We start from the raw sequence: 12,558 nt of genomic DNA on the forward strand, positions 1-12,558 counted from the left end.
TCTTCGGTTAATACTAATACTAATGCGAATAATTACGGCTGCTTGGTTTCCAACTTGGGTATCACAGACAGTTCCAACAGCTACATGTACCTGGACAATCTTTCAGACTTTTCTGTAGTAGATGATATGGAAGTGGAAGCGAGACCAAGCACGCCCTATCCCTACGGCAATGCTACATTGACTGATGGCCAAGAATCATGTGAACTTGAAAGGCTTACCCCATTGCAGACCTTCGAGCTCTCTGATTTGCCCATGGATCATGTTTCATGGACATGATACCATCTAAAAACTAATTGTTCTATAAGCGTTGTAATAAAATCGCGGTAGACTATCAGTCTAAACTCTATAGCATTAATGGTCATAGAGATCAAAACTTATCCTCCTTACATACATGGAGATGTTGTCCAAATACAGTTTGTTGGTGCAACTTTAGAAGTTTAAACCTTTTTTAAATTAATTATACTGATCAATATATAACACATAAGAAGTTGAATAATTAAGTCCATAACATACATGATCTAAATTAAAAGACAATATGGGACTGGTTTAATTAAGCATTCCATTTATTTATATCCACAATCCGACGACATATATAACATACAATCATACATGCACCAACTCTGCCCCCATTCCACAGAAAATAAGTGAATGAGGGGGGTTGATAAACAAGACATAATACATCAAATTAAATTGTATATTCCCTGTCTTCTAGAAGAGCAAGCCAAGGTGAGGGAAGTGCAGATACCGCCTGAGCACTGCTTCCATACAAAGGGATGGACTGATATTGACTTGCTATCCTTGAGCATTCTGAAACATCAGTCGTAGCATACGAACTCTGTCACACATACACATACACACGCAGAAAAATTTATTAAGTGGAAAGCTTCGCCTTTAATAAGCATCATTGAATCAACTAGTCAGCAAACTAGGATAAAAAACTGAGGTAATCTCACATAGTAATAACAGTACACTACAAAAAAATGTCCATATAAAACGGAATTCTAGCGACGGAATTCAATCCGTTTCTAAATTAGAGACAGAATTAAAAAAATCCGTCTCTAAATTAATTTAGAAACGGAATTGAAAAATCCGTTTCTGAATTAGAGACAGAATTAAAAAATCCGTCTCTAAATTAGAAACGGAATTGAAAATCCGTTTCTAAATTAGAAACGGATTTTTTTCCGTTGCAAAATTAGAAACGGATTTTTTTCCGTTGCTAAATTTAGAGACGGATTTTTTTTTTCCGTTGCTAAATTAGAGACGGATTTTTTTTTTCCGTTGTTGATATGAGCGACGGATTTTTAATTCCGTTTCTAAATTATTTTCAAAACGAATTATGTAAAATATTACTTTAGCGACGAATTATGTAAACTAAAATCCGTCTCTAAATTAGAGACGGATTTGAAAATCCGTCTCTAAATTAGAGACGGATTTGAAAATCCGTCTCTAATTTTTCTTTCACTTATTATCAATTATGTGCATAGAAGTAAACAAATAATATTTGGTATAATTGGTAAGAGTTTCACTATGTGACTATGAGGTCACGGGTCCGACTCCTACCTATTGCGATTCTTGAGATTGGGGATTTAAGGAGTCTTACATGCAAAGCCGATTCGGGTTGACCTGAGTGAGGTCGAACCGAATAGCATCTACATATGGACACAAAATAATTTTTCCGTTGTTAAATTTAGAGACGGATTTTTTTTCCATTGCTAAAACCAGCGACAGATAAAAAAATCTGTTGCTAAAACCAGCGACGGAAATAAAAATCCGTTGCTAAAACCAGCAACAGAAATAAAAATCCGTTGCTAAACCAGCGACGGAAATAAAAATCTGTTGCTAAGTTCAGCAACGGAAAACAAATAAAACGTCGCTAGTCTCATTTAGCGACAACGTTTTACCAACGGAGTAATTCCGTTTCAAAATCTGTCGCTACCTATATTTAGCGACAGAAAAGTACAAACTAGCAACGAATTTGACCTGTTGCTAAATGTCTATTTTTTTGTAGTGGTAGTAGTACATACCTCTAGATGTGTCACAATCGATTCTAAGGCAAGATAATTGACATCAAATGTGGGATCAACCAAAGCAATCTCTGTCATTAGGGACTACATGGAAACACATACAAATGAGAATTAGAGTGAATACTGATCGATTTATCAGGTCATATTCTGTTAATCTAACGAAAAAGGACAAACGATTACAGTACTTAGTATGAAGCTGAAGAAAAGAATAAAACCAAAGGAAACTAAAAGACATCAATGAATAATATGTTTTCCTCGTTTTGCATGACTTTGTCAGTATTTACCTTGACCTGATCTTGTAATGTGTGAATGTAGTCTATTATGTTGTCTAGTGTTGGGATTTTTCCTGCTATCTGTAAAAATGCTTAATGTTAAGTTTTGAAACAACGAAAACAAAAACATTAATTAAGTTAATACATAGAGAAGTTTGCAACTTGGTAGCTGAATACAACGCACCTTGTCACAACCAGGAACAATAGATTGCAAGAGCTTCATCTTTTCACTGATTTTTTGTCTTCTTACCTGAAAGAAATGAAGTGTATTGCATAAGAAATGTTTCATTATTTGTTCAAAGTAATGTTTACTATAATAATATATAGTACTTTGTAATAATAATAAAAACATAATCCGAAGACATACTCTTTCAGCAAGACTGTGACTGCCTATGGCTTGACCCCTCTTGGCCCTCACATACACACAGCCATCTTTACAACCTGAAGCATCCTCTTTATTATCACAAATTGTTTTTTCCTCACCTTTCTTGCAAATGTTTTGTGTTGTATTATTCTTCTTCTCTAAGACATTGTCTTTCTTTTTGTCAGTCCTCCGACTTCTCTGTCTCCCTTTCGTATTCTGTCTTGTTCCCTATATATACAAGCAATGAGCATTTAGTACATATATATAGTATGTAGAATGCTACATTTATCAGATAATATCAAATTCGAGCATTCAGTACGTTGCATTGAGAAAAGGTTTTCCTAGGTTATGTTACAACAAAAGTTTTAAATAGTAGCTAGGTATTATGCATGTAAAAATTGTAATTGTAATACTCCGTAATGTTTTTGTGTTACCTCAGGATGGATAGTACTACTCTTGGTATTTTCTGGTACAGCTGTGAGCTCATTAACATCAGTGCCCTGATAATATTGCTGATGACTATCATAATACTGAGAAAAATCCTCAAAAGTACTGAAGTTATCACAAATCCATGAATAATTATGATTGATGTTATGTGGCATGGCAGTCAAGTTACTAGTACACGATGAGCCTCCAGTATCGTAGTTGCTTGCAGGGTGATGAGTAGACTGGAAATGAGGATGTTGTTGTCCATCATCCACCACACATAAAAATGAAGAGGGTTGCTGGTACCATGTAGCTGACATTTTGAGTTTATACTAAATTTCAATATAAATGACTAGCTTGCATTGCTTGGTGCTTGATCAACAAGGCATATATATAGTACTTCATAGGTAGCAGAAAAGTAACAGAGCTGTAAATATATATTGTAACACAACAGTATTGAAAGCAAAGGGAATTTACAAAACTACCAATAATCCTAGTGGTACATTTAAGGCTGTCATTGTCAAAAAAATATTTTGCATCTTGAGTGGTCACTGTTTTGAGCAGAACTGTAACTGCATATATATGCCCAGGAGAATGAACACAATTAACCTCCATTCCCTGTATGGTTGGTTTTCATGTGCGGCTGATTTCCTATATATGCAACACTAATAGTGTAATCACCATTTAAGTGGTGCGTTCTTCTCAAAACTTCTTGGATAAACAACGGGTTTTGGAATCTGATTCTTAAGATCATGTAAAATTAAATAAATAGGATTGGATGGGATTGGTTAAAATTTAATTCAATTGGCTATGTATGCTACATATGTTATACATACATACATACAGTGTGATACATATAATATTAGAGGCGAAGTCAAACTTAATTGTTGAGGGGACAGATGTCAACTAGTTTTAACATATTATCCTTTTATTAATGGACAATTGGGCTTTTGGGTACTAAAGCCCCTTCAAAGCCTTGCCCTGTATAGTCCAGTTTTAAAATATAACTTACCTATAGATTGCAAGTCCAATGGACTATCTATCTATTGTCAATTGATTTTATTATAAAGGAACCTTACGTCATGTTAAACTTAATTATATGTGGTCACACTCTCTCCCGGTGTGATTATCCAGTGAAGATATATACTACGTATGTCGTATACATTCCATGGAGAGGAGAAAAAGGAAGAGGATAAAGGAGGAGGATGGGGGGTACTTGAATGCTAGTTGCAGTGCATCCTCTAGAACAAAGGTGGAGTTCAAAGATGAGTTAGATAGTTAGGGACCAGCTAGCATATATAACAGAACATGAAAACGATGCACTAGTACTACTAAAGCCAGAAAACCGTAGTCAAAAGAGCATCTACATACATACATTAACATATATCGGTTGTTTAAGTAGTCGGCGCCCATGTTTGTACCACGTGGTTTTGTTATCAAAATGCCAGCAACTTTGCATGTAACTCTCATTTTTAGTTTTTGTTCTTTCTGAGTTCGATTACTGAAGCCGACATCAAACGGTTATTATTATTACTCCATATCATTTATCAATATCTATATGGACTATGTATGTTGTAAAATTTATATGCTCATACCTTGTATTGTATGTATCATTTGAGTCGATATGGATTATATGGTATTCAAGGACTTAATGTTGACCATTCTTTTGCATGCTTCTTAGGAATGGAGAGAAGATATTTGAAGGGGGTGAAAACTGAAAACTGGCCTTAGAATACTTCACTAAAGTCCGGCTCTATAGTGGTCCTAACTTTATCATCAATTCATTAGCTTCTGATTTTGTTATGTCATGCTAATAAAACTTTACCTTCGTGTTTATGTAAGTACTAATTGACTTTGTTATTGGGCGTTTTGCTCCTCCTTAACCTAAGTGATATTAGAATTGATAGTAGAATCGTATTGGTTGTTTTCATTGTTTAGTACTTAATAATAAATGTCGTTTATGTTATCATTAACATTAGTTGTTGTTCACCTCATCAAAGTATTGCTTCATAAATCACATCTCATATCAAAGTTTCTTCTCAAGGGCCTTAAGTTTAGGCATTTTGTTGTTCAAATTGTCATATCCACTCGAGATGAAGCTTATTGATTCACACCTTTTCTTATAGCTTGGTTAACTCCAAATGACAAGAACAAGGCCTAATATACAGAGTATACAACTTTTTTAAAAAAAAAAATTAAATTCACTAGTATAAGTTGTTATAAGAAATCATTAATTTTTACTGAAAACTTTGTACAAGAAGGATTGTTTGCAAGAATGTTTCTGTCCCATATATCTATTATCTCTTTGCAAACCAAGTAAAACTAGTTATTACCAAGTTTAACTATGCTAAGCTAATCTCTATATCCTTCAAGGTTAGTGAACTCTCTCTTCTTCCCACTTCAAAGGAGCTAACCCGCTTACCTTAATTGGACGGATCCATACAAAATTTTGCTCAAATAGGACAATTCTTCTCACCTATCTTATAAAACCTAGACAACATAGTGGTTACGACTTACTAGTATATTTTGTCTAATAAAACTAGTACCACTGTACCAGTAATGTTTTGTTTGGGTCTCAAAAGGCCTGAAAGATAACCATTGACCAAGACAAGCATAAGCATAGGCCCAAAATCAAGAATCTTACGGAAGGATGAGAAAACCCAGAAACCTGCTACTCTTGAAGCCTTCTCTATATGCTAATGCCGCCCAGAAAATGAAGTGAATATTGCAAAATCAACAATAAAAACTTTCAAATTAAGAAGAAAAGGGGAGGAATTGTGATGTGAAAAATCTGAAAATGGCAATGGCAGCTGCAATAGGAATTGGATTGGGTTACAGTAAACGACCCTTTGCAATTTGTCCTCCTTTCATCTATTGTGTTGCCAAGGTTAACTAATCTTCCTTATTTGCTTTTTTTCTTTCAATTTTGTCTCTTTTACTTTCATTTCCACGTTCATTTGATTCAATTTTGATTTGGGTTTTCTGGGTTTTAGCAGTTTCCTCGCATTACTTTTGTTTCTGCTGTTGAATCTCCCAAAGCAGATGATGCTCATCCAACCCTTCCTAAATCTATCCCTAATTCACCAGGTTTTAATTTTGATTAAATTTGATTTCTTGTTGTTGTTGTTGTTGTTTATTGAGTTTTTGGCTTTGAAGGTATAGTTAATGAAGTTGGTGGTATTCAATGTAAAACTCGAGAGTGGAAGACTTTGAGTTCCAAACAACTTGGCATCACTAATTCTATGATTGATAAACGTACTCAATATGTTCTTAAAGCCCTCAAGAACAAGGGTTTGTCTTTCTCTTTGCTTTTTTAAAACTGTCATTCAATTCCTTTCCATAAATGTATTTTGTAGGATCAATTTTATCTTTGTACTCCTGTATGTTCGCAATTTATGACTTAGAGAGGCTTTTCTGTTTCTGTTTTCATAAACTTATCTCACAGGATACCAGGTTTACCTTGTTGGAGGGTGCGTGCGCGACCTCATCTTGAAGAGAATTCCCAAGGATTTTGATATCATCACTTCAGCTGAGCTCAAGGAGGTTTGTCTATTGCCAACACAACTTTCTCGTCACTCCTTTTAAATTTTTAATCTATATTTGTTCTATTAAGACATTCAAATCGACCAAGTTTTTGGTGAAGTGGAATGAGAGTTGTTATGTTAGGATAAGGCAGTGTTTTGATTGAACATTCTTTACTTGGATTAAAGAATACTATTGTGTGATATCGTATGGGATTGATAAGATGGTGCAATGGAATGAGGAATGTTTATGTTAGGATAAGGATGTGTTATTGTGTTTTGAATTGAACGTTCCTTACTTGGATATAAGAACCCTATACTACTATAAAATGAGTGTTCTATGTTTGGATAAGGTAGCCCATTTGCTCCCCATGGAAAGAAAGCGGTTGATTTCTTGCCAAAGTGATCTTTTTTTTGGTTCTGTGGTCAGTGAATGGCCTGTACATATCCTTAATTAAGATGTACATGACTATGGTGGCCTCTGATTTTACTGTTTCTGTATTACTTTCAGGTTGTTCGAAGCTTTCCTCGGTGTGAAATAGTTGGAAGGCGATTTCCTATTTGTCATGTGCATGTAGCGGATTCTATTATTGAGGTTTGCAATCCTGATTGCATGAAATTAGAGTGACATCCCTAAATTGAAAGGAAAAAAAAAAGAGCAGAGAGTGAGAGTTATATTTATGTCAGTTTTCTTCAGTCGGTAACTTTTCTCTGTCAACATCTCAATGTTCCAACTTGAGGCATTTTGTTGTCAGAACAGGTGTCAAGCTTTAGCACTGTTGCAAATAAGCCAAGGAAGAATTCGTATCATCTTTTCAGAAGGCCTCGAGGATGTGATGAGCGCGATTATATTCGCTGGAGAAATTGTATTCAGCGAGACTTTACAATTAACGGGTATTTACATGACTTTCATAAGTCAGATATTTCAGATTGCATGTTCTGGCTTAACTAATCTGGTTGAATTTGAATGATCCTATTATAATCTTACGATTGTCATTTGCCTCTCTCATCAATCCATTCTCCGAAGTCATTTTTTTTTCTTAAACTTTCCCATCCTTTTTTCCTTCGTGATTTTTGCAGGCTGATGTTTGATCCTTACTCAAAGCTAGTATATGACTATATTGGCGGAATTGAAGATATTAAAAAATCTAGGGTTTGTTTCTTTCTCTTGTTGTTATCACCCATTGTGGTTACCAAATGCTTATTTTTTTTTCCCCTTTTACTCATGTAGGTGCGGACAGTAATCCCGGCATTTTCTTCTTTCACGGAAGATTGTGGTAATCATAATAATTTTCTCTCATTGTTCTGTCTTTGATATAACTCCCATGCTGGAAGTTTGAAAATCAAACATATAATAGATTTGGAACTTTTTATCCATATAATCTGGGATACCAATACCATTACATCTTTGTCTGGTACTTCATCTTACAGAGACATTCTGATTTTGCAGCTCGAATTTTACGCGCTTTTAGAATTGCGGCACGCTTAGAGTTTAAATTTACAAAAGAACTCGCACTTTCTTTGAAAGAATTATCTTACTCGTTGCTAAGGCTTGACAAGGTATCTATACCTTTAAGTTCTCTTTATTAATTGTCTTTCTTGCTATTCACACATAGAGTCTCACAGAATGCTGCAGGGAAGGATCCTTATGGAGCTGAATTATATGCTGGCTTATGGATCTGCTGAAGCTTCTTTAAGGTTACTATGGAAGTATGGCCTTCTAGAGATACTCTTACCTTTACAGGTATGGAATCTTTATATGTTTTTCCTATTAGGACAATTGCCTGACTTCTAATTGTGTCCAAATTTTATTTCCTATACATGATTGTTACTATTTGCCTGCAGGCAGCATATTTTGTTTCACAGGGTTTCCGAAGGAGAGACAAAAGGTCTAACTTGCTTCTGGTAAGAGGAATTTTTTTATCTTCTACAGTTGAAAATCCTTTCGATCTTTCCCTAGTTTGTGTTTAGTGTTGTAAGTGTAATAAAAATGCAGCTGAATATATGACATTGTCTGCCAAAAAGCCTTAAATTATGCATGTGATTACAAAATGTTTGTGGTAGCCGCTTTAAAGGCCCCTTATCAACTCTCTCAGTTTTCATTGTACTTCTGCGATTCACTGATTCCGTCTCTCTCACATTGTTGCTAAACCAAATGATAACTTACCATATTACAGTCTCCTATCGCTATGGCTAAGATGCATAAAGTCCTGGTGGTTAATAAATGCTGGTTGGCAACTGAACATAAGGTTATGTTTTAGTGATAAGCTGTCAGTGTAATTGAAGATGCTTGGCAGTTTTAAGATGTCAGTTTTTGTAGCAAGTTAGCTGTTTTATTTTCTTTTTGAGGGGCAGCTGCTAAGTTTACTGTAATGTTTATGTACATAATTAAAATTAGCTCTCAGGTTCTTCTTTCTTTCATTGGCTTCTGTATCACTATTCAATGTTGCCTGCAATTTATTATTCATGGCCGTGGGTACATGTTGATTGACTGCCCTCCAAATAGTATCTGCTGTATGAAGAAGCTGAATTTATCGTGAGAAATGTGAACAACAATATGTCTTAGTTTCAGCAGGGACGTAATCGGCCCGGGGGGGGGGGTAGTTTATCCTTGATAGATCCAGTTGTTTTAATATTTCAAAGGAGTATCTCCCGCGTGACTAGAGTTCGAATTTTGTTGCACTGTTTTTCTCTCCATTCTTTAGACATCACTATTTATTCCCCACATCCACATTATTTGTTAGTGGGCTTGCTTCAATTTGGGATCCTAATAATCCCATTAGCCTATACTCCATAGTATTTAACATTTTTTTCACATATTACTTTAATCTTAACTTAAGAGTTATATGCTTTGAATTTTTTTTTCTAGCATGATAGCAGTATTACACTTCGTATATTATATTTTAGGATTAATTTATATTTCATAAAGTTTTAGCTAAGGCTTCAAAATGTTATATATTGTAAAACAGGTCAGTTCAGACAGCTCATCACAAAACAGCTATAAGTTCCTTGTATGTTATTAGAATCAAGCTTATGACTAGTCGATGGAAAGCTATTGAAACAAGCTTTCACATCCAACTTGAATCATCTCAAAATTCAAAGTAGGTTGAGAGATATACCCAGCTGAAGTTGATCCATTCAATTCTTCCTTGCTTAACACAAGTAATTCATCCCTTAGCTTTTATGCCAAACCTTGATTGATAATCTAGTCATATTCTAACGATAATAAATTTGTTAGTAGCTTGAATGAGAAGTTAACTTGTTTGTTAGGTAAATGCTCTATAAATAGAGCTAACTAGAGAGAGATAATCATGTTGAATGCTTTGATCAGTGATTGTTGTAGTTTTGGGAGAGTGTCATTCCTCTTGAAAGATTGGTAAGGCTGTTAGTATTTGGTGATTTGCACCTTGGTTAGCATTAGTTTAGTCATATCTTTGATTGTTCTTCCTCAATCTTACTTCTTCGTCCCTTAATCTCTCGTTTCAGTCCTTAATCTCTTCGTTTTGTACTTTTGGTCACTAAATTAAAGTATTTCACCACTAAGTTTCAGTCATTCTATTCTAGCCAACAGTGTGCTACATGCTTATATTGTGTTTGACTTGTCTGCAGTCTTTGTTTTCAAATCTGGATAAACTCCTAGCACCAGATCGCCCATGCCATAGCAGCTTGTGGTAAGAAATTTCACCTGCCTAGATAATTGTAGCTTTGGTTGATTGCTGTTGCATGGACCAATCAGTATTTGATGTTGCTGCTTATAGGTTGGTATTATAGCTGAAAATGTTGTATGTTAAAGTATCAGGTGACTTGGATTTGAGTACTTCTAGTTCCTACTCCCTAGGACCCTTTTTGTTTGCCCCGTATTCCTTTTTGGGGTATTCTTTTGAGATTGCTCCATTACCCTATTTGGTAAATATTCTCACTCGCAACCCAATTCTCTCTCTCTCTCTCTCTCTCTCGCGCGCGCACACATACACGCACACACACACACACGTACACGTACGTAACCTCATGTGCGCAATTTTTGCTTTGTTTCCTCATGTGCACAATTTATGCTTTGTTTCTTGAAATAAGTGAATTTTGCTCTATGGGACAATAAAAAAGGGACGGAGGGAGTATCAAATATCAATCAATTTTTGGTTTTACATTTATTTTGTAGATTTTGTTTCTGTATCATATTCATGTAAACAAGGTGTTAAACGACAATTGGATCCCTTTGCAATTCATCAGTCATTGTTCAGCATATGAACGCTTTTAATTTTTTTTCTTTCTTGTGTATATCTAGCTTTATAGTAAATTTAGCAATTCTGTCATCTGGATGATGTGGCTTAATATATAGTGTTTGCCTACTTCTCCACTTCTATGGTTTTGGAAATTGTTGGGTCTCCCAACAAGTCAGTCGGCAAAATCCATACCTCGGTGTTGCTAGTTTGGACTGATCAAGGGCTTTCCCGTACCACACCATCAGCAGAAATCTATTTTAGATGTTGGCTATAGTTGTTTTCTTCTGTTTGCATATACTCCCTCCCGTAAATGTGTATGAGTAATTTGATAACTCCCTATCCTATACTAAACTATGCATATTCCTTTTTGAGATATTCCGTATACATACTTTGTATAGTAGGCTTTCCTCTGCGTCTTCTCTATGCTTGGTCCTCACACTCACTCACCCACTTTTTCTCTTCGTTTTTCACTCTTCTTGATTTCCATGCCAATATGGATTATTATGGGATGAAGAGAGTCACTTTTAATTAAATAAATAACCTTTTATTAAACTCAGTTATCTTCCTCCTTGAAATATTAGTCATATTGCACTACCTAGAAATCTAGAATGCCTCTCCCCATAAACCTGGTGCATCACAAATTTGACAGAAATTATCAGACAAAGGGAGTAGCATTTTACTTGGAGATTATATTTCATTGTTTTTGTTTTGATGCAAGTTTTTACATTTACGGAGCCCATGATCCTTGTCTATATAGGTTTATAAATATTTAATACATCCATCCATCAGACTTGAAGCTTTTCGATTTCTGATTGTTTGCATCACATTACAGGATATGCTTATTAGCATTTCACAAAGCATTGGCTGATCAACCACGGGATCCTTTGGTTATTGCTGCTTTCTGTCTAGCTGTCCACAATGGTGGCTCTTTACCTGAAGCGGTAAACATTGCTAAGAGCATCACTCGACCACATGCTTCAGGTTTCCGTGAATTACTTGAAGATCAGAATCAAAATATGGGTGAGAATTTGGAAAATGACGTCAAAGATCTTGCTGCTGCTGTTAAAAAAGCATTGTGTCAGATGACTGATGAGACTATTATTTCTCAAGCAATGGCAAAGTATCCACAGGCACCATTTTCAGATTTGGTAAGTTTATTACTGCTTAATGTGGTAAAATCATCACTATCGTTGTTCGTTGGTTTCAGCTAGATTATAAGGGTGGCTAATTTTTGCTAATCTGCTTGCCTTTCTTAATTTTTACAGGTTTTCATTTCACTGCCACTGCAATTGCGGACAGAGAGGATTATAAGTTGTGTTGCAAAGGGAAGGGAAAAAGGATTCGCACCAAAGCATGGGACTAAGATTAACTATGAGTCATTAGCTATTGGGAGTTTGCATGAAGTGCAATATATGTTGTCAAGAATTATTTTTGATACAATTTATCCTCCATACTCGAACAAAAATGATAAACATGTCAATGGAAATTAAATTTTACATGAAAATTAGATTTTAGGGAGTAGGATATTCTTTATTCAAAGGAAATATTACAAGTATTATGACTCTTGCTTCATACTTCGTATATTATTAAGGTTGCTTAGTTGACCTTGAGCCCATTGTTATAAATAGTGCTAGTTGCTTCCTTTTTTTTTTTTTTGGGGGGGGGGGGGGGGGGATAAATTTTGTTATATTGTGCTTGCCCACTTTTTGAGAAAAATCTACCTTAGAAAAG

The 12,558-nt window shown here is 35.2% G+C and overlaps 2 protein-coding genes across 5 annotated transcripts; one reads left to right on the forward strand and one right to left on the reverse strand.

The window, feature by feature from the left end:
• Window positions 1-685: 685 nt before the first annotated feature.
• On the reverse strand, window positions 686-3,406 carry LOC110714058 (transcription factor bHLH137-like). The gene is made up of 6 exons (XM_021892524.1): window positions 3,095-3,406; window positions 2,664-2,888; window positions 2,481-2,546; window positions 2,309-2,377; window positions 2,025-2,108; window positions 686-835 (listed from the first exon to the last, which is right to left on the reverse strand). The coding sequence occupies exons 1-6, from the start codon at window positions 3,404-3,406 to the stop codon at window positions 686-688; spliced, it is 906 nt and encodes a 301-aa protein (XP_021748216.1).
• A 2,273-nt stretch (window positions 3,407-5,679) lies between these two features.
• On the forward strand, window positions 5,680-12,437 carry LOC110711744. 4 transcript variants are annotated; one of them, XM_021890164.1, is made up of 14 exons: window positions 5,680-5,973; window positions 6,080-6,173; window positions 6,243-6,377; window positions 6,532-6,629; window positions 7,119-7,202; window positions 7,368-7,501; window positions 7,688-7,760; window positions 7,839-7,884; window positions 8,058-8,167; window positions 8,244-8,351; window positions 8,453-8,512; window positions 10,217-10,278; window positions 11,660-11,975; window positions 12,093-12,437. In XM_021890164.1, exons 1-14 carry the CDS (start codon window positions 5,884-5,886, stop codon window positions 12,315-12,317), a joined length of 1,635 nt encoding a protein of 544 aa, XP_021745856.1. In that variant the 5' UTR covers window positions 5,680-5,883; the 3' UTR covers window positions 12,318-12,437. The 4 variants fall into 4 exon arrangements, with proteins under 4 accessions (XP_021745856.1, XP_021745871.1, XP_021745864.1 ...); XM_021890179.1 differs by having other exon boundaries at window positions 6,249-6,377; XM_021890172.1 differs by having other exon boundaries at window positions 5,681-5,973; window positions 6,083-6,173.
• The last annotated feature ends 121 nt before the right edge of the window (window positions 12,438-12,558 follow it).

Source organism: Chenopodium quinoa, unplaced genomic scaffold, assembly GCF_001683475.1.
Source record: "Chenopodium quinoa cultivar QQ74 unplaced genomic scaffold, ASM168347v1, whole genome shotgun sequence".
Classification (NCBI taxonomy): domain Eukaryota; kingdom Viridiplantae; phylum Streptophyta; class Magnoliopsida; order Caryophyllales; family Amaranthaceae; genus Chenopodium; species Chenopodium quinoa.

Coding starts and splice junctions, on each gene's coding strand:
- LOC110714058 (XM_021892524.1), bottom strand. CDS start 3,406: ATGTCAGCTACATGGTACCAGCAACCCTCTTCATTTTTATGTGTGGTG. Junction 2,889..3,094: donor GTAGTACTATCCATCCTGAG/GTAACACAAAAA, acceptor TTGTATATATAG/GGAACAAGACAGAATACGAA. Junction 836..2,024: donor CGATTGTGACACATCTAGAG/GTATGTACTACT, acceptor TATGTGTGACAG/AGTTCGTATGCTACGACTGA.
- LOC110711744 (XM_021890164.1), top strand. CDS start 5,884: ATGGCAATGGCAGCTGCAATAGGAATTGGATTGGGTTACAGTAAACGA. Junction 6,630..7,118: donor CTTCAGCTGAGCTCAAGGAG/GTTTGTCTATTG, acceptor TATTACTTTCAG/GTTGTTCGAAGCTTTCCTCG. Junction 11,976..12,092: donor AGGCACCATTTTCAGATTTG/GTAAGTTTATTA, acceptor TAATTTTTACAG/GTTTTCATTTCACTGCCACT.